The following is a 25,527-nucleotide window of genomic DNA, read 5'->3' as shown; positions in this document are numbered from 1 at the left end:
CGCGACCTCGAGGCTCGAACTCTGGTTTCCAGCACCAAAATCGGCAGTGTAGCCGACTGACCACTTTCTCTCCCCAATTAACAATTAACTAACATATCTGGTAAAGTCGGCCAATTCGTTGGATTTTGTAACCGTGCAGGCTTGGGGAGGAGAGAGCATAACGTGGAGACAGGTATCAGAAAGAACGAAGCACTCGAGTTGCAGGGTGATTTTAAGGGGTGCCTTTGGAGATAGCGAGAGAAATAGGGCCTACTATGGACCTTAAAAAACAAACAAGCTCTTGCCATGGCGTATTTGCTCGGCTTTCTCGCCTACTAAAAGGTTTCTTTTCTTTATGGGGCAATGTGTTTGGCCCCATAAAGATAAGAAACCTTTTGCAACAAACGCTAAGCTGGCGAGGCTGTCCAAATGGGACGGCCGAAAAAGCCAAGCGAATACATCACAAGGAGCTCTTTTCCAATGGCTGGCCACCGTTTAGCATAAACTGTGATGCCAGCCAATGGAAAAGAGGGGTGGGGCTTAATGCCCCTTACAGAAAATACCCCATGTCATTAAATCTTGCCAGCGAGACTGCGCATGCGTGCAGCCTACGCCAGGCGAGACCTAAAAACGGCATGCTGTGGTGCCTGCGCTGGCCACAGCATACCCCTTTATTTTGGGGGCAGGGAGGAATGCTGGGGCTTTTGCCGGAGTTGACACTTTGGCAGACTGCAGCAGGGTAAGCATATTAAAACGTACATCCTATTGTAACTTCTTCATTAACCAGGCTGAATTTTCAAGCAAAATACAACAAGCATTTGCAATACAATAGGTCTCGCATTTACGCAAGCTTGAGCTCTTGGCATTGTCAATGACAATGCCTTCTCTGTACGTTTTAAATAACAAAACATAATTAAAAGGTATTGTTATTTACAATGCCACTAGCTCAAACTTTTGTAAATGCGAGACCTATTGCATTGCAAATAATTATTTATATTGCAAACCTAGCTGAAAGGCAAGGGAACATGGTACAGGGTCAAAAGCACGGACAGCAAGTGAATGGAGGGGTAGCGGCGTCCTTAAAGCGGAAGTGGACAGGAACAGCACCATGATATAGAGCTGTTTAAAGAGGTGTGTTAGTGTCTTCAGCTCTTTTGTAAATTGCAGCAGGCTCGGGCCTCCATACTTCTCCTTTAAAAACAGTAAACGAGGTCTGCCATTGAGTAATTGCAATAACTTTAACGCACTGGAAATTGTCCATGTGAACTAAATTAGGCGTTCATTACACACTTTTTCACCATGACTGTGAAAAACTCACAAAATGTCATCACACGGCGCTGTCGAGCCAGGCATTAATGCAGAGGGACCTCTGTGTTTTGTGCACAAACCTGGCCATTGTAAATGGCCTCTCGGGCGCTTTCATTAATTATAGAGTGAAGCCGATACCAAAAGGCCTACCTCCGAGGTTTGAGTTTCCATGCCTGTCGGAAGCAGCATGAACAGCTAGCTAGCTCCACGCTGCTTCACGGGACAGGCTGGCGCTTCCTGGTAGCAACTTTTCATGGTAATGCACATTCTTCCGCACTAACATTTAATTGTTCAGCTACTGGTCGTTGTGACGTTACAGGTTTTAATAGTTTTCTTTGAAATCGGCTGTGCCCTACGCTCAGAGTTTGAGGGAGACACTCTAGGGGAACAGAACTGTAAAAAGTTCACGGCTCCGAAGACCATCAAATAACTGCACTCAATAGGTGGTCGTACTGGAAAAATGAGAGTTGGCTGGAAAGCGAAAGGAACGGGAAACTGAGCGAGTGTGTTTGGGGCGTTAAGGAGCTGGGAGGAAGAAATGTAGAAAGGGCAATTGAAAGATGCATGAACTAAAACAAGAAGTGAGGCAGGGAGAGAAGGTAGGCAGGGAGAGGAGGCTAGTGGCTTGATGAAATTAGCACAGGAGGAAAGGAAAGAGAAGGCGGCTAGAAAATAAGGTGTGGGTTGGCGGCGGGAAAAGAATTGCACTTTAAGTAGGACCTACCTCGAAGTCACATCCTCCCTGGGTGAGCAGCAATTGTAAGCAGGACAGGTTGCCGGTAACTGCAGCATTGTGCGCTGGGGTGGCCCTCTTGCGCGCTTGGCTGTTGCCCGCCACCCCCGCTTCTTCCACAAGGTACCGAAGGCAGCTCAGTTTCTTGGAGTGGGCTGCATGGAGTGCCGCAGAGGCCCCCAGAATGTCCCGGAGGTCTGCCTGCAGGAGGCCCTCTGCCTTCAGGGTCCGCAGGCTTTCCAGGTCCCCCTGACGGTCCGCGTTGAGTGTCCGCTCTAGGGCCATAGCTGTTCCTGGCCAGTTGAAGGACTAGGTGGGGTGAAACCTCTTCAACAAGTGGGAACAGAGCCCACCGTGAGCTCGGGTATTTTTGCGGCCTGAGCCATGGATGAGTCTCCTCACACTGCGCTACAAAGGAGCCAAATCGACAAAGCGAGGCTTGCAGACAAGGCGACAGTTAAAAAACAAGCATTTGCAATGCAATAGGCCCGATTAAAGACAAAGTTTAAAACCGAGCGTGGCGCCGCTTGAAGGACACCACGCTCGTTTTTTTTTTTTTTTTTTAACTTTAACACTGAGCGCGGTGTCCTTGAAGCGGGCGCTGAGCTCAGTGTTAAAGCTAAAAATATATATAAATAAACTGAGCGCGATGTCCTTGAAGCGGCGCCGTGTTCAGTTTTTAAGTAAAAAGAACCCACACTCGGCAAACGAAAACAAAGACACTTACACACACGCGTACACAAACGCACAATAATAATAATACAGCTTCTTCATAAGGCCCAAATACTTCCAGGAGGAATTAAGACACACTGTACACTTGGACGACTGCTCCAATGTGAACTATCAGGCACAGAGGAGAACATGCTTCGGTGGCAGCCACTCGCCTGGATATTGTTGGCGCTACGAGCTACACATTCAGAACATTAGCAGCAATAAAAGCGTCCCTGATGGATGACTTTCAGAGCCGCTGACGGCGATAAACCCAGAGTCCGAGATACGCAGCCGTCAGGGGCATAATGAAAGATAGCTTTCCGGAGCACAATGCAGCACCGTGCACACCTACCAGCAGGGCAGAACCACGGAGAGAACGGGAGAGGACGCTCATCAAAATAAATAGAACCTAATGCCCGCTGCGAGGAAATGCGCAAAGAACAGTGGCATATCATTTCACTACAATGTGTGTCATACTGTGCTTGCTACAGCATTTTTTTCTACATCCGTGTAGTCGAGCAACACAACTACGAGTGCCACCAAGCCAGGCTCTACCGCCACGTTACTGCACGCCACGGGAGGGAGGAAGGGAACGAAGGGCGCGTGCCTGCTTGGAGTCTGGGTGGGCGGGGCCTAAAGGAGACAGGGAGGGTACAAACAAGCCTTACTCCCAATCAAAAGCGTGGGTGTGTGACGCGTGCCAATGAAAAGCATGGGTGGATCTTCGACTCCACTTCTAAAAGCAACCCGACGACAACAGATCTCGCAGAGCGAGCAATGCATGCCCCGCAACGCTAGGCGAGACCTAAAAATAGATCGTTTATATAGGCTGTAGGGATGGGTGTAATTTAGTTGCCTGGGAAGTCCTTTGGTTTTAAATAAGAAAGCAAATCTTAATCTCCACTACCTTACTTGTTTTCATTTAATTCATCAGCACCTCTGAAGAACTGTAATGTACCCTATTCAAGCTCGTTCAGCCCCTTTACTAGCTCGTAATCGGTTTCCTTCTGACTGGTGGTTCCCATTTTCTAGCGTTTATTTTTTTCCCTTCCCTCCAGTTTTAAACTGCTGCATCAATACACGCCAATCAAACACACCTCATGGAGTGTTGACTAGATTGAACTTAGAAAACAAAGTGCCTTTTGAAAATAAAATAAAAAGTACACTGCATCTCCAACCAAAGGCAAGCACAGCCGTGTGCAACAACAGACAGATCGAAAAGAGAATAAAGTACTGGTGTGTATAAAAATATGCAGTAATCAGGAACGCACATACTCATCAAGAATGTAGTGTGTTTTTTTTTAACCTATACAAATTAACCTCATAGCAGAGCGGCTTTGGGTACCAGAATTAAGTTAACTATCACAGCAGAGAGTGTACCTGTTAAAAATGTACCTAACCTGCTGGTGATATTTTTAAATCATGAAATGTTGCTTGTATAGTTTTGCATTCAGTGGCTCCAAGCTATAATTACTTTGTGTGACTAATGAGTTTACTCCAAGGCATCATGCAGGCGAGGATCCTAGGGTATTCTATGGTGCTGGGAGCTTAGTTATTAGATACAAAGTTCATGCTTCTTTGAAATGTTGTTAAATTAATTTCGTTTACATTTTCAACATTTCTTGCCATGTTTATTGGTCAATACATGAACTATTGCTTTTTCTGACTGGTCTTGATGACTTTAATGAGGTAATCCTCCTGGGAAAAATGTTTTTGTCTGGAAAACATTATCTTTCGGTCATAACACACCAAGTTATCCTTCATTTACCATGTTTCAAATCGAGTACTACTAAAGACAATAAAATATGCTAAAATATAAACACGCACTTATGACGTAACATCATTTACGTCGTATTGTATTTATCTCAGGATAATGTGCTGCATGGCTAAACACTTATAATGTCCAAAAGGCGAGACCTGTGCTTGCTTGCTGCTGGAGTGTATTCATAATACATAAATTCAATCTAGCAAATCTCGAATTTCATCCAAAATTCTAAAGGTAAGTAACAGCCAAAATGTATTTATCTTGGTTATGAAAGCCTCTTTTTCGAGACTCTACTCCAAAATCAGGTTTCGAATTATCACAGTTCTCAATAACTTAGTTTATGGAATCCAATATCCTGACAGTTTAATAGTAAAAGTGAATTGCAAAACAGCATATTGTAAATACTTAAAAAATGTCAAAATGCACTCGCTATAGGAATGTGAAAAAGCAACATGCCGCAAAAGTCAACCAGTCTAATAATGCACTTAAATTTGAAAAGTCAGTCAATCACAATGAAGCCTAAGATAAGGCAATTTTTTTCAAGTGGAGTATGTAGTATCACCCTTCTGTTCAAAATAACTTTATGAATGTAAATCCACTCACAATTTAAATGGGCAATAAGTGGATTTTTGCAAAGGCAAATATGGAGTTAGATTAGTATCTGAGAACCGCCTAAGCAACAATATGAAGGTTATTAGAATTTATAAAATGCACTGTGTGTAATATCAGTAAAATATACAGAAGTACTATAGTGATGTTAATGAGATACAAAGCAATATTACATGAGCGGTATAAGAAGCTAGCAATTGCAAGCTTTACAACAACCTTGGTGATTGTTCAAATACACAAGAATTACAGCGGTCATTTTTTGTGTGGTGGGCTCACAGAGGTTTGGGAAAATTAGAGGATTTTCAGTGTTCTTGTAGTGCTTATAAGAGATGGTACCATTCTGAGATGACGACAGTTATTCCAGGAGGAAAATGTCATCGAAGAAGAAGGATTGTATTTTTTAATTTTTTGTTTGGGACACTTTAAAGGTCAGTTGGTGGTGCCGTGTGGCAAGGTGCTTGCTCTATTGGTAGACGTTGCCATACAGGGGGTTAGATGTCTGGGTATCTTTGGTTTGAGTTGATGCACAGGGGAGGTTATCCAGAGAGAGTCTCTGAGAGTTGGGGTGATGAGATCATATTTACATTCTGCTGTGAAGAACCTACATGGAAGGCAGCTTTATTTAAATGAGTTTGAAAATTTGGAAAGTCAGTGAGAAAGGCTTGTACCCAACAATGTGGGAGAGGACAAGAGTTTGTACAGAACTAATGCACACAACAATCTTGTATAGAAGGTAGAACACGTATATGGTAACAGTTTGATTGAGTTTTTTTGCTAAAAGTTTGCTTTATTGAGAGATATGGGTCAATCTAAAAGATCACAAATTTGACACTGGAGGACAGATAGGGGAGGGCCATTAAGTTGCACTTAAGTTGCAAGGTCTCATTTTGAAATTGGAAATGCTTCCATTAATGTGGATTCAGCTTTAGGCAGACAGTTGATATCGACAATTAAATTGTATTTATGCTGTCTGTTATGCACTGGAAAGCATTTGCTGATATCACCTCAAGGTAAAGTTTCATATTGGTAGCATATTGTTGAAAGCTGAACTCTAGATTGGCTAGGAGCACCCCTATGGCCTGTCTATACAAGTTAAAAATAATTAAGCTGAGGATGGGCCCTTGGGGATTCTATCATTGACAGAGGGCAGGGGAGGTATGATGGTGTTCATCTAGACATACTAATATATCTGAAGGAGGAACAAGGTGACCGCTTAAGTACAGTTGTGGAGCTGCCCAGTGGGGTAGTGAAAATTGAATTTCACAATTCGTTTTTTTGAAGTCTGTCAAGAGATCAAGGAGGCTTAGGAGCCACATTTCGCCTTTGTCTTTGATTCTCAATGACTTGTAGTGTTGAGGTTTAAGTAGAAACTGCAAGATTGGTGGCACACCAGTTCAGATGTTTGTAGAAGATTATGATTGTTTATGTGGTTTGGAAATTGCCTATGAAAAGGAAGGAAGTGAAAGGGTGATATTCATCTTCACCAAGGTATTCATGGACCAAATTAGGTTTCTTCCACAAGGGATGAATTTGACAGATATTTTGATGAAGGAAGGAAAGATACTTGTCCCGCTGCAGGTGCAAACAAGGGAGAGACACAGTGTAGTGGTAGAGAATGGCCGATAAATAACAGGAGAATGTCCCTCTAAACGGAGGCTGCTTTGAGGGAGAAGAGAATGTTAATCTGGTCATCATTGGAGATAGGTATGAATAAATGCCTTAAGGAATGAGGTCAAGATTATTGCCATTGTCATTGCTTGTAGCTCTTTTTACAAATCTGTGTAATGCAGTATTATCCTTAATTGCCTTTAGGGTGTCTCCCAGGATCTGAACTTATTTATATTTCCTCCTTGGTGGGTGAAACCCTCTTTCCATTTCAAGTATCACTCGAAATTTAAGTTGCACCTAATAACGATTTGTTACATATTTCTTTATATGTGTTTTCTTTCATATAGAGCTTAATAAAGAATTTCTTTCAGTTCTTTGCACTATAAATAGCATGCGGCACCATCAACCGATTCAATGGTACTCAGTTTATTTACTTTAAAATTGTGAAAGGCTCAGTTAGCCTTGAGAAGATTCACATATTTCTTTTTTGAGTATAGCTATAGATAGCATTAGTCCTTTTGTTACTAATTTAAAATATATATATATATATTCTATTGGCAGTTTGGTATATCCTTTTACGTCCTATGGAGCGCGTAGATTAGAATACAAGAGGGAGCCTAAATCTTCACATATTCATTTTCTTATATCTTGCATGCATTCTATACATAAAGACATCCTTTCTTGATGTTATTTTTTCACTGAAACAGACATATTAAATTTATCTAGAAATGCACCTGTCCTGGTCCTATCCAGTGGTGAAGAACTTCTCTGAGCATGCACTGCTGGTTAGTGTTCCTAGTCTGAGCATGTATTTTTGCTTCATCAGCCTGTAGGCATTACGTTAATGTAAACATTGTAGGGGTCCATCTAAGCAGTGCCGGCTTTATCGCTGGTGGCGCCCGGTGCGACAATGTTGGTTGGTGCCCCCCAATGACCACCTCCACCATGAATTCCCTCACTACCACCTTTTAACAGTGCCCCTCAGCTCTCCATAACCACTCTTTCTCAGATGCATTTAATTCGTTTTATAGCACCACTCATACCAGTGTAGTGTGTCAAAGCACTTTACATCACATACACATTACACAGAGACAATAAATCATACATCTGTAAATCAGGTTATAGGAAACGTTACATAAAGACAAAAGACTACAAGGTGTAGGAGTCCCATGTCATCCATACTGGTAGGCAGAATAGTTTAATAGTGCTTGGTCTGGAGAAGCACAAACTCAGAATTTAAAATATAACTCCATGGTTGGGGTGTCTCTTTAATAATAAGAATTCATTTCCACCCAAATGAAGCCTTTTTGCAACATTAGGATAAAGAAAGCCTGGGGAAAAAAACATAAGCTCTAATCCATAGCTCGCAGTTTGCATGCAGCTCTTTGATCACAGTTCATAGCTCACTGTTCTTTATTAGGATGTTAACTTATAAACTGCAGGTAACAAAAGGATCTCTCTGACAAAAGTAGCAACCCACAGATCTATTTACAGTATATGCACTTGTGATCTGCATGGTACAAGTTCTTTGCACTACCTTATGCTGAGTAAAAACCTCCACTAGACAAAACTCAATCTCCCTCCAGGAAGAACATTAATCACCGGAGTTATCTTGACATTTTTATTGTTGCCATGAAATTTCTGGAGGGAAGGAACTGGAATGGCATGGAAGCAAAAAAATGATGAATTTAGGCCCAGATCTATGTACTGGGGTGAATGTATTTATAGACAACAGAAAGATCCCTAGGAGCAAGTTAAATAGAGAAGGGAATCAATAAGGACCCAATCAGTGCTTATTTTTAAAGACTTGTCCAGCCGGACAGTGGTCATGAATTTTACTGATATAGTAATTAAGCAACAGTTACAAAAAGGAATTCTCAAAGTTGGACACAAGCCTGTGTCCCGTACAGTTTTTAAGGAGAAAACATAAACAACAAATAAGTTTCAGGTAAAAAATGTTTGTTACAATTGGCAGAGAATGAAGAGTGAACTTAACAAACATTACATGAGACACCCTTATGTATAAAACATAGTATCGTTAGGAACATTTAGGGTGTGTACAAGTGTCGACGGCGTTTCGATCCTACAACCGAAATATTAGGATCATCATCAGGACAACATTAGTAAAGCCTGTACAATTTAACCTTAGTAGCTTAATTGTAGAAGGGGGGAAAAAAAGGGGGGGGGGAAATCAAGATAAAAGTTAGAAAGTAGCGATTCCATATACATGAGTAAAAACAGTACACAATTGAATTAGAGAAAGGTCTGACCAAACACACTGTAAGTCTCCTTGTGTCAAGGGACAGAATTGTAAGCCAACAAAATCCTACTGTCGAGGAGCAAGGGATAAACAGAAGAAGTGAGTGAGAGTGAAAGGTGAGGTGGTGATGCTAACATAATAAGGATGGTGCCAGAAGTCAATTTTCACGTTGCGAGTTGACAGAGGAGGGTCGTAATAGGAACTTGCAAGGGGTTCGGCATCTTGGCAAGAATCCGGTCAATGCGAATTACAACCGCAAGTCGAAAAGGACGTAATTAAGCATGCCAAGTGGGGGGAGTGCGAAAAATTGCTAAGGATAACCTTAGTGAGAGAGAATTAGCTAAGACGTGCGACCGGTGATGCGTCTAGCAGGATGGAATTCATGGGCGGTGAACGGAGGTGAAAAGTGAAGCGGTTCCAAGTACAACCGACGAATTGGAAAACGGTACCGATGCGTTCGCTGTGAGAAAGGAGAAAAGAAGAAAGGAAATAAAGGAATAAAGGAATAAGGAGGTGGACTCACCAAGGCATGAAGTGACAATGGGTACGTGGCCAGGTAGGAGGCTGGGGGAGCCTCAGGAAAGATGTTCGTCACTAGGACTGAGGAAGAGGGGAGTAGTTAGGAGCCCGTCAGAATTGGAATAACCAGGGTGGGGTAGGGAGAGCAGGGAAACTCACCGGAGTCAGGAAGGGCAGGAATTGGAAGGTGTGCGGTCCGCGACTGTAGGCAATCCGGGTCTAGGATCATCCAGATGGCTTGGCGGAGTCAAGGATTCAAGGCATGGAGGGATCACGTTCCGGAAAACCGGCAGTGTCCGCGACTTGGGCAGCCCGTGGCATGGAAGGTCCAGGGGGATTAATGCGATCCGCGGCAATGCGCTGGAGGGGGGAAGGTGAAATTTAGAAGGAGGGCAGGGGTGGGAAGGAGTAGTGAAGGTGGAGATGGCGGGAGGACTCACCGGTATGAAGGTAAATCTCGAAGTCCGGCAATGCGGAGAGCGGGGTCCGGTAATACGGCTACTGCCGTTGGTGGAGAGAGGGGCATATGATAAGGAGGGAGAGGGGGCTGCTGATTGGATGGCGTCGGCAGTGAAGTGAAAATGGAGAAGGGACCAAGTGCAAAATGACGGGTGCCATCTTGGATAGGGTGGAAAGGAGGAAAAGACGGGGAGAAGCGGTGGTGTAAGGTGGCGAATTAGTAGAAGGGTCAATTTGCAGGTAGTGTTGGGTGATATTTAAAAGGAGAGGATAGAGAATATTAGAATAACAGAACATGGAACCCAACACAAGGAATGGAATTTAAGGGCAGTTGTTACTCAGTAGAATTATGTAAAAGTATTCAAGGCACTTGGTGAAGACAGATTTACAAATCAGATACTTGTGGACCAATCCTCATGTCTATTTAATCCAGAATTGAAACTATCTGTCTTCAAAATCCATTTTAATTCCTCTCTGTTCAGTGTCTTTATCATATCCCCTCCTCTCGGGGGCAATTTGACCACAGAAATGACAGTCCATCGAATTTCATCTTCAGAGTGTTTCTTTTCCAGGAAATGTTCTACCAGTGGTGCTGTGAGGATTTTGCACCTAATTCTACTGCGATGCTGGGGTATGCGTAGACGGATATTTTGCGTCGTCTGGCCAATGTAAATTTTATTACAAGGACAGAAGATTGCATAAATGAAATTTGTAGAATTACAGTTGGTGAACGTTTTTAGTTCATTTCTGATGTTGCCAAAAACAAAAACTTTACACTCAATGGTCAATGCACATACCACACAATTACCACATTTGGCATTACCTTTCAATGGTGGAAGGGACCAGATATCATTCAGAGTAGTGGTACTTGTTTTATTGGTAGTGGTGGGTAAGGCTGCACGAACAAGGTGGTCCTTAATATTCTTATTTTTCTTGAATGCAAATAGCGGATGCTCCAGATGGAGATTGCCAGCATTCAAAACGGGCCAGTTATTAAGGATACTTTTGCGTATGGAGTTAGACACTGTAGATAAGGTCGTGACGCAAACAAGTCTGTTGGTTTCAGACTTGGGTTTGGGTTCAAGAAGTACTTCACGAGGGCAGTACCAAGCACTTTTCATGGAGTTACGTATTAATCTTTTAGGGTAGCCTCTTGTGGATAGTTTGGCAGAAAGTATTTTGGCTTCATAAAAGTAGTCCTCTTTTAAACAACAGTTTCTGCGAATTCTCAGAAACTGCGAAAAGGGGAGGGAGTCTTTCAGGGCACGGGGGTGACTGCTGTTGTAGCTTAACAGGGTGTTCCTTTCCGTGGGTTTGCGGAAGAGACCTGTGACAAGATAGCCATCAATATGCTTAATCGTGAGGTCAAGAAAAGGGATGGATTCCCTTTGATGAGTCATTGTAAATTTAAGGTCCCCACAATTGTTATTCAGCCAATGGAGGAACGAGGTGAGTAGACTTTCATTGGCCTGCCATATCATAAAGATATCATCAATGTATCTCTTCCACTTACAAATACATGATGAGAAAGGATTAGTAGTGGTGAGAATACAGTTCATTTCTAGTGCATCCATGTATAAAATGGCCAAATTTGGAGAAAAAATTGCACCCATGGATGTGCAAAGGTCTTTCATTTGTACCAATGACATACCCCAATTTCCTTGATCTCCAGACAGAACTATTAAGGTTTTTTCGTAAAATCAGGCTTCACAGCTATTTTTTACAGAAACCAATGACACCTAAACAATCCAATACTCCACTGAGACTGGAGGTCTTGTAGCACAATACCTCCACCCTTGTCAGCCGGTTTGATTATTAAATTGGAATTTTCGCGCAGGGAAGAAATAGCTAATTTTTCTTCCTTGGTAATGTTGTAAGGGATGTAGTGGTGTGCATCAGAAATATACATCAGTTCTTTCAGTACAAGTTTTTCAAATGTAATAACCTCACTGGGTATTATATCGTTGTGTGGTGAGAAGGTGGAAGGAGGTCTCAGTGGAGTATTTGATTGTTTAGGTGTCATTGGGTTCTGTAAAAAATAGCTGTGAAGCCTGATTTTACGAAAAAACCTTAATAGTTCTGTCTGGAGATCAAGGAAATTGGGGTATGTCATTGGTACAAATGAAAGACCTTTGCCCATCCATGGGCGCAATTTTTGCTCCAAATTTGGCCATTTTATACATGGATGCACTAGAAATGAACTGTATTCTCACCACTACTAATCCTTTCTCATCATGTATTTGTAAGTGGAAGAGATACATTGATGATATCTTTATGATATGGCAGGCCAATGAAAGTCTACTCACCTCGTTCCTCCATTGGCTGAATAACAATTGGGGGGCCTTAAATTTACAATGACTCATCAAAGGGAATCCATCCCTTTTCTTGACCTCACGATTAAGCATATTGATGGCTATCTTGTCACAGGTCTCTTCCGCAAACCCACGGAAAGGAACACCCTGTTAAGCTACAACAGTAGTCACCCCCGTGCCCTGAAAGACTCCCTCCCCTTTTCGTAGTTTCTGAGAATTCGCAGAAACTGTTGTTTAAAAGAGGACTACTTTTATGAAGCCAAAATACTTTCTGCCAAACTATCCACAAGAGGCTACCCTAAAAGATTAATACGTAACTCCATGAAACGTGCTTGGTACTGCCCTCGTGAAGTACTCCTTGAACCCAAACCCAAGTCTGAAACCAACAGACTTGTTTGCGTCACCACCTTCTCTACAGTGTCTTACTCCATACGCAAAAGTATCCTTAATAACTGGCCCGTTTTGAATGCTTGCAATCTCCATCTGGAGCGTCCGCTATTTGCATTCAAGAAAAATAAGAATTTTAAGGACCACCTTGTTCGTGCAGCCTTACCCACCACTACCAATAAAACAAGTACCACTACTCTGAATGATATCTGGTCCCTTCCACCATTGAAAGGTCATGCCAAATGTGGTAATTGTGTGGTATGTGCATTGACCATTGAGTGTAAAGTTTTTGTTTTTGGCAACATCAGAAATGAACTAAAAACGTTCACCAACTGTAATTCTAAAAATGTCATTTATGCAATCTTCTGTCCTTGTAATAAGATTTACATTGGCCAGACGACGCAAAAGATCCGTCTACGCATCTCCCAGCATCGCAGTAGAATTAGATGCAAAATCCTCACAGCACCACTGGTTGAACATTTCCTGGAAAAGAAACACTCTGAAGATGAAATTCGATGGACTCTCATTTCTGTGGTCAAATTGCCCCCGAGAGGAGGGGATATGATAAAGACACTGAACAGAGAGGAATTAAAATGGATTTTGAAGACAGATAGTTTCAATTCTGGATTAAATAGACATGAGGATTGGTCCACAAGTATCTGATTTGTAAATCTGTCTTCACCAAGAGCCTTGAATACTTTTACATAATTCTACTGAGTAACAACTGCCCTTAAATTCCATTCCTTATGTTGGGTTCCATGTTCTGTTATTCTAATATTCTCTATCCTCTCCTTTTAAATATCACCCAACACTACCTGAAAATTGACCCTTCTACTAATTCGCCACCTTACACCACCGCTTCTCCCCGTCTTTTCCTCCTTTCCACCCTATCCAAGATGACACCCGTCATTTTGCACTTGGTCCCTTCTCCATTTTCACTTCACTGCCGACGCCATCCAATCAGCAGCCCCTCTCCCTCCTTATCATATGCCCTTCTCTCCACCAATGGCAGCAGCCTTATTACCGGACCCCGCTCTCCGCATTGCCGGACTTCGAGATTTACCTTCATACCGGTGAGTCCTCCCGCCATCTCCACCTTCACTACTCCTTCCCACCCCTGCCCTCCTTCTAAATTTCACCTTCCCCCCTGCAGCGCATTGCCGCGGATCGCATTAAGCCCCCTGGACCTTCCATGCCACGGGCTGCCCAAGTCGCGGACACTGCCGGTTTTCCGGAATGTGATCCCTCCATTCCTTGAATCCTTGACCCCGCCAAGCCATCTGGATGATCCTAGACCCGGATTGCCTACAGTCGCGGACCGCACACCTTCCAATTCCTGCCCTTCCTGACTCCGGTGAGTTTCCCTGCTCTCCCTACCCCACCCTGGTTATTCCAATTCTGACGGGCTCCTAACTACTCCCCTCTTCCTCAGTCCTAGTGACGAACATCTTTCCCGAAGCTCTCCCAGCCTCCTACCTGGCCACGTACCCATTGTCACTTCATGCCTTGGTGAGTCCGCCTCCTTATTCCTTTATTCCTTTATTTCCTTTCTTCTTTTCTCCTTTCTCACAGCGAACGCATCGGTACCGTTTTCCAATTCGTCGGTTGTACTTGGAACCGCTTCACTTTTCACCTCCGTTCACCGCCCATGAATTCCATCCTGCTAGACGCATCACCGGTCGCACGTCTTAGCTAATTCTCTCTCACTAAGGTTATCCTTAGCAATTTTTCGCACTCCCTCCACTTGGCATGATTAATTACGTCCTTTTCGACTTGCGGTTATAATTCGCATTGACCGGATTCTTGCCAAGATGCAGAACCCCTTGCAAGTTCCTATTACGACCCTCCTCTGTCAACTCGCAACGTGAAAATTGACTTCTGGCACCATCCTTATTATGTTAGCATCTCCACCTCACCTTTCACTCTCACTCACTTCTTCTGTTTACCCCTTGCTCCTCGACAGTAGGATTTTGTTGGCTTACAATTCTGTCCCTTGACACAAGGAGACTTACAGTTTGTTTGGTCAGAACTTTCTATAATTCAATTGTGTACTGTTTTCACTCATGTGTATGGAATCGCTACTTTCTAACTTTTATCTTGATTTTTCCCCCCCCTTTTTTCCCCCCTTCTACAATTAAGCTACTCAGGTTAAATTGTACAGGCTTTACTAATGTTGTCCTGATGATGATCCTAATATTTCGGTTGTAGGATCGAAACGCCGTCGACACTTGTACACACCCTATATGTTCCTAACGATACTATGTTTTATACATAAAGGTGTCTCATGTAATGTTTGTTAAGTTCACTCCTTATTCTCTGCCAATTGTAACAAACATTTTTTGCCTGAACCTTATTTGTTGTTTATGTTCTCTCCTTAAAAACTGTACGGGACACAGGCTTGTGTCCAACTTTGAGAATTCCTTTTTGTAACTGTTGCTTAATTACTATATCAGTAAAATTCATGACCACTGTCCGGCTGGACAAGTCTTTAAAAATAAGCACTGATTGGGTCCTTATTGATTCCCTTCTCTATTTAACTTGCTCCTAGGGACCTTTCTGTTGTCTATAATTACATGATTCCCATGGTCCCTGGTCGACCTTATATGGGTGCTCTTGTTGTCAATTAAATATATACTGGGGTGAATGTATGACATTGTTCTGCAGTCTGTCCATCCATTTTTTTTTGCATTTGTCACCCCGAGTGGGATGGGTATGCCCAGACATGGGTCCTGTGCTCTCCATGCCACTGGAGTCAAGCTAGCCTGGCAGATGAGGGGTGAAACCCCAAAACCGGTCATATAATGCTTGTTTCCAGTCCAGGGAGGAGCTGTCCCGGTGGTTAGGGTTGGACTGTTCCCATAGGGAGCAGGGTCAGAATGATTTGCATATGTCTAGGTTCAAACTGGAATGACATGAGTAGCAAATAAAATGATGAATGTAGGCCCAGCTCTCTGTACTGGGGTGAAGGTATGACATTGTTCTGCATTCTGGCCATCAATTGCTCTTTTTGCATTGAAGGAAGAAACGGGGCAGCAGGTGCTGTTAAAACCAAAATAAACTTGAAAACAGGAAGCCACACCCTAAGTCAGCAACCGGTGAGGGGGCACCGGTCAAACCGCCCTTGAGCCGGCCCTGCATCTAAGTAGTGCTTTTGTTGTCACTGATTCATACCAAGAGTAAATGAGCAGAAAAAGAAGACAGACTCTGATCTCTACGAACATGTATTGATTAGTGTCTCAGGTTGCACAAGTCCAACTGTGTGGAGGGATTTTGTTACCATTGATTTCGACCAGAATTATAAACACATCAACAGGAAACTAACATTTGTCACAAAAAATGCCTTGCAAAAGAGCGTACCCACAAGATTACTTAAACAAGAGGCAGACACCGATGACAAAAGGTGCCTTGTTAAAAAGCAGGCCAGATTAAAACTTTCTAGAAAAGCTCAGTGTTGTTCATGTCAAGTGCTTCAGATCTTTTCTGAGCGTGTGCTGATCAATTGTGATTCTTCTCTGGCCATGCAGGAACATGTTTCTTTCGTTACGCGTCCTCTGATTGTCTGGGCTGCAACTATTTCTGCATATTCAGAGTTACCAGGATATATATTTAAAACATACACTCAACTGATTATCTCTCCTCTGAGCAAGAATATTACATATTGTTTATTGGTAATATGTCTGCCTTAAGCATGGAATAGAAAGGGAAATAATGACAGAAATGTGTTTTCAATGAACAAGTGTTAATTAGGGTCTCTATAACACAGACTGAATTCAGTTCAAAATGAACAGGCAGTGGTGAGTGTAGGAAAGCGCTCTTTTTGTTTGGTCACCCCCCAACTTTTTGCTCCAGATGCTGATGGATATGACTCTGAAAACTGTTGTCTTTGACTCGGTAATCCCACATTTCCAAAGAGTTTTCCCTCTTATAATTCCCTAGTTTATGTTACCAGGGGTACCAAGGGCATAGGTGATAAACAGGCCCTCAGGACTGCAGCACAATTTTGTGCCACCATGGATGACCAACTACTGCTGGCAGGCCTGCCATTGCAGCAGTCATTGCAGACTGCAGGAGCAGTGCAAACTGCTCGAACTCAACTGAGCCCTTACCATGTGGGGTACAGTCAATACACTGTCATTAATATATGTCAGGCACCCCTAAGGAAGGACTCCTTAGCCCAGCAGGCAGGGTGCAGTATATTAAAGGTAAAGGCATATAAGTGCAAGCCTATAGGTCCCTATAGTGGCGTTCACTCTTGGAAACTACTACATCACTGTTAGCAGTCCTTAGGGTAACATTGTCTGCCTCCCGTGAATTCTTGAGGTTGGCAGCTCCATTATGGTACTGCCGAAATATGTCATGTTGAGTATCAAACAACATGCCTTCTCACCGCCGACACAAATCTCATGGCCTGGGTGACGTGGTATGCACCCAGGTGGCTACCTTAGAAGTTGCCCACCTGGTTGCCCCAGCTTCTGTGTGCTCTGGCTGGTACGCCCGTGATTCCCACACCCAATGCCACTAAGGCAGGATTTTAACCTCCTGCCAGGCAGTGAGATCACTCCCAAGAGTCAGGAACAAAGGCTTGGGCAGGAAGGAGGTCACACCTCCCTCCTCCCAAGCAAGTTACTGAAGTGGCACATCAAGGCGGTGAGCTTCAAAGGCTTCACCACCTCTGATATGCATCAGGACTGACTCCCAGTGAAGGAAACAGCCCTCCTCCTGCCCCAGGCACATTTGCACCCGGGCAGACAGAAAATTAGTTATGCGAGGAGGTGTGCGTCACCAAAGGCTATCCGCACCTCCAGCACTAGCAGCCTGGTCTGCACACTAAAATTTGATTTCTGTCATCATTATGAGCTGCAGATTAGAGAGTTCTGGGTAAAAAAGGTGACCTAAACCCCCAGATTTGGTCACCTCATGGGTGGACTAGCTGAAGGGACTAGCCACCCATTGGCTACTATCTCCCACACCTCTAATTCTTTTAAATCTAGGTTTAAAAGGACCTCCCTGACAACAGAATCTCAGTTCAGAGCAACCTGCATCAAAGAGGACAGAAGAAGAGCCCCGCTCCAGCAACAACAAGACTTGCCCATAGGAAAAGAGGGATACCCTGCACTTGTGGCTACGCTTTTGGAACTACCTAATTGAGACTTGTCCTAGGCTATCTCTCAGTTCCCTAGAAAAAGGGCCCCAGTGGAAGTCTGAAGCACTCTCAGACTTCCCTAGACTAGTGGCACTAGTCAGTGAAAGTGGGCAGGAACGCACTGGTTACATGTAACGGCGCCATTACCCCATAGCATCTTGGTACTTGTAGTTCAGTTTTTCACACACATTTCATATTATTTTTCAGCTAATACCGTCTTTCGAAATCGTATCTCTAGAAAGCAGTGTTTCAGTTTTTCTCGTTCATCAGTAGCGAATAGTTATGGGTTGTTGGACTTGCTGCCAATTTTCTCAGGTATAATCCATATGCACTTCAGAACCGATGCTTCACTCACAGACCCGAAACACACACCCGCAGTTGCATGGAAATCTTTGGCCCAACACCTCATCTGCATTGGGATCAACAACGCATCTCGCTGTTGGGAACAGGATTTAAGTACTTTTGATCAGCAGGCCCTGCGTGGGTCCTGTCTTCGGCCTGCTCTCCATTGAGGGCCGCTTGAACTCTTGACTTTGTCCTTGTTCTGTGCGACCACTTAACTCTTTAGGCGCTCCTTGCTTTTTAGCACTATAATTTGCATTTAATCTTTAAAACTTCACATCTCGTCTTCTACTGGATAAATGTTTGTCATTTTGCCCCCTAAGGGCATGTGTATGCACCACAATGCACTTTGAAAAATTCATTTTTTTGCATTTTGCAAAGGAATTGCAAATTACCGTCAACTTGAAGTTCATGGTAATTTGCGAAAACACAACTTGCGAATGCATAATGAATTGCATTGAGGGAAGCGCAATTTGCGATTCCCTAACTGCATTCGCAAAATAGGTATTCGCAAAATTTGCGATTACCTATTTGGCGAATTGCTTTTGGATTGATGCATCCCAAATGGCAAAATACCGGTCGCAAAGAGGCTATCACTCTCCTCCTGAAACCACCCATCCTTTGCAAAAAGAGAACCGGTCTCTGAGCCTTCACCGGCGCTGCCTCAAGGATATGGAATTCTCTTCCACTGGAAGTACGCAGAATCTCTTCAATTACTGCTTTCAAACTGGAAGCCAAAAGATTCCTAATGAACACATTTTTACCTTAACTTGGGCTAGGATCACTTGCTCGAAATCATTGTTCCCACAACCATTGTACCTTCATGTGATGCTGCTCTTCTCTACTGCATTGTGTGTCCTCCTTCGTAGCCCGTTAAATTCCTGTTTATAGTATTACTCTCCTTGATTCACTTGTCTGGGAAACATGCAAGTAGTCCTGTTGTGTATTTGTTAGACTTCTTTTGGCGTGTTTCCCCTGACTTTTTTGCTTTTGCTGGTGTAATGATTCTGCGCACTTTTCTCACTGCTGTCCAGTGGTAAAGTGCAAGTGCTCCTGTATAAACTGTGTTATGGATTGGTGTTTCCATGATTGGCCTATTTGATTTATGTGTCAGTCCCTAGTAAGGTGCACTGCGAGTGCCAGGGCCTATAAATCAAATGCTGTTGGTGGGCTGCAGCACTGGATTGTGTCACCCACGCAAACAGCCCGTAAAGTGTAAGTCGGGACCTGCCATTGCAGAGCCTGTGTGCAGCCTGGGGCTGCCATGTCGACTTGGCAAGTGCCCACACTTGCAAGTCCCTAAACCTTCCCTTTTCTACCGTTAGTCACCCCTAAGGTAGGCCCAAGGTACCCCTGTGGGCAGGGTGCATTGTATGGGAAAGGTAAGACATGCCCTGGTATGTGTGGCATGTCTTGATAGTGAATTACAGCCAACTTTATTTTTCACTATTGAAAGGCTACCTGTTCCCCATAGGCCAGAATGGGCAGTTTGATTATTACATCCTGTAATCCTAACTGACCCAGGGAACATGGTAGAAATTCGAGTTTAGTATGCCTGAACTCAGAATGATAAAATGCATCTTTTAGTGAAGTTGGTTTTAACATTCTGGGTTTGAAAATACCACTTTTAGAAAGTAGGTATTTTCTTGTCTTACCATCCAAGCCGGCTTCTGCAAGGTTGTGTATTCCTTGTCTGGAGTTTGAGTGACAGGGGCTGGGGGATTCCAGGAGACAGGGTGAGTCAGCACAGGGCTGAATAGCAAGATCTACATGTAGATGGGTGAGAGGAGTTGCACCTGGGACCTGAATAGGGCTATGCCTTCCCTCCACAATGCTGGCTCCACCTCCTGTGGTGCGTCTGATGTCCCTGGCCTACACTGTGAAAGGAAAGAAGGAGTTTTGTCAACAAAGTGCTCCAGGACTGACCAGAACTGGTTTGAACTAGGCAAAGGCCTCTCTGCCTTCAGAGAACAAAGAGAAATTAAGGATAAAAAGGAGGACCCAGACCCCAGAACTTTAGAACTCTTTTGTATCAAGAAGACTGCCAAGAAGAAGAGCTGGAGAAGCTGCGAGGAGGAACTACCACTTTGCTGTGTGCTTTGCTGGGTTGGCCTACAGTGGCTGCTTCTGTCTTGGTCAGGGAAAAGACTGGACTGAGCTTTCTGCAATCTACTTTTGTGAGTTTCTCCAAGGGCTTGAGGTAGAGCTTGCCCTCTGTTCAAGAAGTCTCAGGAACAGCAAAGAATTCAAGCCCGACGCCATCTACAACGCCGCTGCCGACTCCATGTCCTGAAGGCACTGTTGATGGCACCGCCGCAAAGCCGCACCGCAACCTTGGTCTCACCGACGACGCCTGTCGATGCCGCCACCGAGCAGCTGCTTGCACCGCTGCGTTCTGTGGGCACCGCACTCCACACCGCCTCGCTTCACGCCGAAGCTTTGGCACCGCAGAGAGAGCACCATCGCAACACCGCACCGCGACCCTGGTCTCACCGAAGACGCCTGCTGACACCGCCACCGAGCCACTGCTCGCATCGCGACCTGTGGGCACCGCACTCTGCATCGCCTCGCTTCACGACCACGCCTTGGTATCCCCGACGATGCCACTCCATGCCAGACCCGACGCCGCTGCTTGCACCGTGGTTCAAGGGCACCGCTCATAAAGTAACACAAAACACCGCCCTCATCCTGCACCGTAGCCTTGACCTACTGTTGCCGGTGCCATCGACCCCAGTTTGTCAACCGACGACAGCGCTTCAGCAACGACGATGCCGCTGCTGCACCGTGACCTGCCAGCACCGTGATGAGCACCACCTTCATCTCACACCGCGACCCTGGTCTCAGTGACGACGCCATCTGACACCGCCACCAAGCCGCTGCTCGCACCGTGACCTGAGAGCACCGCACGCCGCACCGCTGCACTTCACACCGCAGCACCCTACGCCTGCCAACGCCAGCACTCCTGATTCCATCAGAGAGGAGCTCGACCTGCAACACGTGGGACAACGAGAGGTCATCGACGACCTGCATTTCTGAAAGGTATTGTTTGTGGGTCTTCCCGACACAGTAGCTGACCCGCGATGCCGCGGTCAGCCAGAACTGTTTGGATTTGGTTGTTCACGATGCCGTGATAGCCCCGGACGGAGCTATCGACATCAAGGAACTGTTTTTCAAGGATACTTTGATAACTGAAGATTTTTAAGTACTGTATTGTGGATTTGTATTGTATTGGTCTTGTTTTAAGTATATAAAAATATTGGCTATTGTTCTAAACTGTGTGGTGTCCTTTTGTAGTGCTTAAATTGTATTACTGTTGGTTTTGTGCAAATGCTTTACACACTGCCTCTAAGATAAGCCTGACTGCTCGGGCCAAGCTACCAAGGGGATGAGCAGGGTTTATTTTAGGTGTGTAACTCCCTTATACTGACTAGGAAGAAGGGTCCCTACTTGAACAAAGGTGCAAGCCCTTGCCAACTAGAGACTTTAGAATTTCTAACAGTATTCCTCATTGATGTCGATATTGGATCTATGCCCTTCTATTCCGCATTGTGCGCCCCCTCTTGTATCCTGCTACATACCTGTATATTGTACTACTCTCCTTGATTCATTTGTCTGGGAATTATGCAATTATTTGTCTGGGATTTATGTGATTATTCCTGTTGTGTATTCGTACTTGTTGTCGATATTGGATTTATGTCCTTCCTTTCTTCCTTCGCTCTGATATTCTTCGGGATCTAGTTCGCGCTATATAAAACTGTATGAATAAATAAATAAAATAAATAAAGAGGCCAATTCTGTGAATCCGCCCGTTTGCAACCGGTATTTTGCTTGATACATGTGGCCCATAGTCTTCAATACTAATCTGACAGTAACTGTCCATACATTCACTCATCTTCTTACTCATTTTTTTTGTGTGGTACCTGAATATTGTTATCTGAATATCATCTGACATAAGCATTGGTTGCTAAATAGTGGCTTCAAAAATATTAGTCCATTTGAGGTAATATTGAACAATTAACACCCAAAATGAGAAAACGTAAGCAAAATTTAGGACAAACTATTTGTGTCAGTAGATATTTCTGACATACAACCATTTTTTCATCCATGCACTTACCCATTTACTCATCCATACACTCATCTATTAAACCAGCAAAATGTCCATTCCGCATTCATCCATCAATGCACTTTACCATTCACATGTACTTAACGAGCCACCCAGCTGGGCCCTAAATAGTTTCTTCATAATTTCCTCTACCCTTGGAGTTGTTTCAGATTCACCAACTCAACCATTCATACAACCAGCACACAAAATCACTAATCAAAGAAGAAAACTTGTATCAAAACTGGACCTATTCTCTTTACAAATGCTTGTTTTGTCTCTGCTGTTCAACCTCTATTTGGATTCCTGTCTTGGGTCTCGAGATTCTGGGTTTGTGACCAGATCCCTCCTTCTTGATTCATTAAAACAGGTTTTCTATATTTTCCTTTGCTCCATCTTTGGTATTGCCACCAGTGTTTTTCTTCCCATCCCTGATTCCCATTCCCATAGCTTCAGAACATAAAATTGGAATTATATTTGATTGTCATCTTTTAACTTTCAGGTTTATTTTATTCAAATAACTAATACCTAAAACCCAAGTATAAATGGAACTATATTAAAGTCAATGTTTCTAATGTCTCAGATGCCTGCGCAATTTCATCAACATAATACAAGTTTAAGACAACATACAATAAGCCCCTCAGTAAGCAATACCTAAGCTTCTGCATTATCCAACCACTTTCACTGAAAAGGGCTAGCCTGTGACAATGAGAGCAGGAAATCCTCTGGCATTTACCAAATTATTATAAGATAATTAGAAACAATATTTCAGATTAAGCTGTACCGGTATTTAGAATCTCTTGTGGGAATAGAAAGTATCTGGATCCACATTATTTGCACCGGCACTAGCCCACCCACAGGACAACAAAGCAGGCCAGACTTGGATGTAATTCACAGGGGAGGCCTCTCCTTGTTTGAAGCACAGATAAAGGTCATGAACATCAGTTAGAGGTAGCCAGGGGTAACAGCTGCATCCCCAGGCTTGCACTTTGAAACCCCTGCCACTGCTCTAGCTAGCCCTGGTTTTAGAGGTCATAGGAGCAGTAGGGGCAGAAAATAAACTGTTTGCTTTCTGTATATTAGCATTCTTGCATTCCCCTTGATTCTCACAGCAAATGGGAGGCTGTGGAGGGGATAAGGGTGGGACAGAGAGCTACCCTGTGATGCCATTAATGTCACGTTTGCCCCAAGCAAAGTGGTAGAAGTGTGACACAAACCCCTAGGTCAGATTCATGAAGCCCGACAAAGCCATTTTGCATAACTCTCAGTGGCTTCATAAATCTGGAGTAATGCAGTGCAGTGCAAATCACTGCATTGTGTTATTCTGCCCTGGGAAGGCATTCCATGGACATTTTAAGGGTGTTCCCATGCAACTCCCGTGGATTTTGACGCAACCCCAGATTTAAAAGAGCTTGTAAATCTGGGAATGTGCTAAAATCTTAAGCGTTCCCTGTGGAGGTATAACGAGGAGAAATATCTCTATTTCTATATTTCTCCTCATTCCTTCCTCTTTCTATGTGTGCTGCATTCTGCCAAGAGAGTGCCAGTGGAAGGGAAAGGATAGGAATGCACTGTATTGCCTTAAATATTGTGTATTCCTGCTCTCTCCTTGTGGCACAGGCCGCGCAGCAAGGTGACTTGCTGCACGGCACTGCATCACTTTTTCATAAATATGGCCCTCAGTGTCTATGGAAGAGGCATTCAGATTTTGATGGAAAAGTGTCAAAGGGAAATTGCCGGAATGGAATATGGCACTTGAATGCTAAGCATGTGTTCCCTTTGTCTTCACACCAACACATTAAAATAACCAAAAAAAAGGGAATATCCCTCGGATGCAAACATGATTCTATTCATGTGGCACATCATAAATCCTTTGTGCCACTTATTAAAATGGTAACCTGCATTTATTTATTTTCATGCTTTCAGTCTCTCGCTTTGGTAAATGTACCAACCTGACTGTTGCGGGAAAAATGATTATCTTATTTGTTATCATATATTGAGAGGGGAAAATGGGACACTGTGTTTGCTGTTATGCGCAGCGTGTTTAATTTGTGTTTTATTTTAGTTTTTATACATGTTTATGTGTTCACAATTAAACAATATGAGCATCATGCATGGTCATCTATGAGGTATATGATACATTTTTAGTTAACAATGAATTAATAACAAAAATTGGCAATTATTTGATTTCTTCATTGTTAACCTTGACTCCGTCTTACCTGGTTTCCTAGCAGGGCGTTTACACAAGCTTCTGATGTGTCACAGATGGCAGTAAGGTCATGCCCTCCTTCAAGGGCCAACACAACTCGCCCATGTGCCAGCATCAACAGCTGCTTGATAAGGTGACCAAAACCTAAAGTTGAAATAAAACACGAATGAATGTGGCAAACCGACACGAGTATATAATACACATAAAGGGGCATATTATCAAGCACAGCGCTAAACTTATCACCGCTTTAGCGGCAGAAAACTGCCGCTAAAGCGGCGATAATGGGCTTGATAATATACCGCAGAGAATTCCAATAGAAGCCCATGTTGACACCAGAACATGGGCTTCTATGGGAATTCTCAAGGGCATATTATCAAGCCCATTATCGCCGCTTTAGCGGCGGTTTTCTGCCGCTAAAGCGGTGATAAGTTTAACGCTGTTTCTTGATAATATGCCCCGAAGTGCTTAAAAAAATGTCACTGTTTAAAACAGTCATAAGGTATGCTCCTTCCAAGAATTACACACGAAGCTTAAAGAAAGAAACCATTAGCACTAAGAAACCCTTCTAGCCTGCTGGGAAAGTCTTCGGCGGTCCCAGGCATTCTCTATTGCAAGTTCATGGAAAAATATATTAATATTAACAAGACAGGTGTCATCTATTGAGTTCTTAAAGAATAGACTAATTTAGGACTAGATGTACTAATCGTGTGTTTAACCACAGATATTGGGGCATATTTACACGGAGATAGCGCCACCAGGACCTCACTTTTAGCGACGTTCTGGTGGCGCTATGCCCTTCTCCATATGTACAAAGCCTTGTAAATAAGGCCCCTTTACACACATCACTTTTCTTGAAAGGGGCTTGCAGTGGGCGTTGATGTGGGCGTTCCAACGCAGCACCCATTTCATTTTGACGCTGCCCCAGGTTTACAAGGATGTGTAAATCTGAGGCAGTGCCAACAACTAACCCCATACAATAGCAGCCGTTAGTATGGCGCAACGAGGAGAAATACTTATATTTCTCCTAGTTTTTGCTTTTTCAGTGTGTGCTGCATTCTCCAGCACACATAGAAGTAGCAACATG

The 25,527-nt window shown here is 43.7% G+C and overlaps 1 protein-coding gene across 1 annotated transcript in view; it reads right to left on the bottom strand.

Moving 5' to 3' along the window:
• The window catches only part of LOC146789275 (histone deacetylase 9-like), a 1,526,442-nt gene that overhangs the window by 411,839 nt on the left and 1,089,076 nt on the right, over window positions 1-25,527 (bottom strand). The window contains exon 11 of the mRNA XM_085630931.1: window positions 24,454-24,587. Within this exon, the coding sequence (XP_085487057.1) occupies window positions 24,454-24,587 (134 nt within the window). The remainder of the gene's footprint in view (window positions 1-24,453; window positions 24,588-25,527) is intronic.

The sequence above is a fragment of the Triturus cristatus genome, chromosome 10, assembly GCF_964204655.1.
Source record: "Triturus cristatus chromosome 10, aTriCri1.1, whole genome shotgun sequence".
Lineage (NCBI taxonomy): Eukaryota > Metazoa > Chordata > Amphibia > Caudata > Salamandridae > Triturus > Triturus cristatus.
The sequence above is the reverse complement of the archived record's forward strand: the minus strand, read 5'-3'. Positions and strand labels throughout refer to the sequence as shown.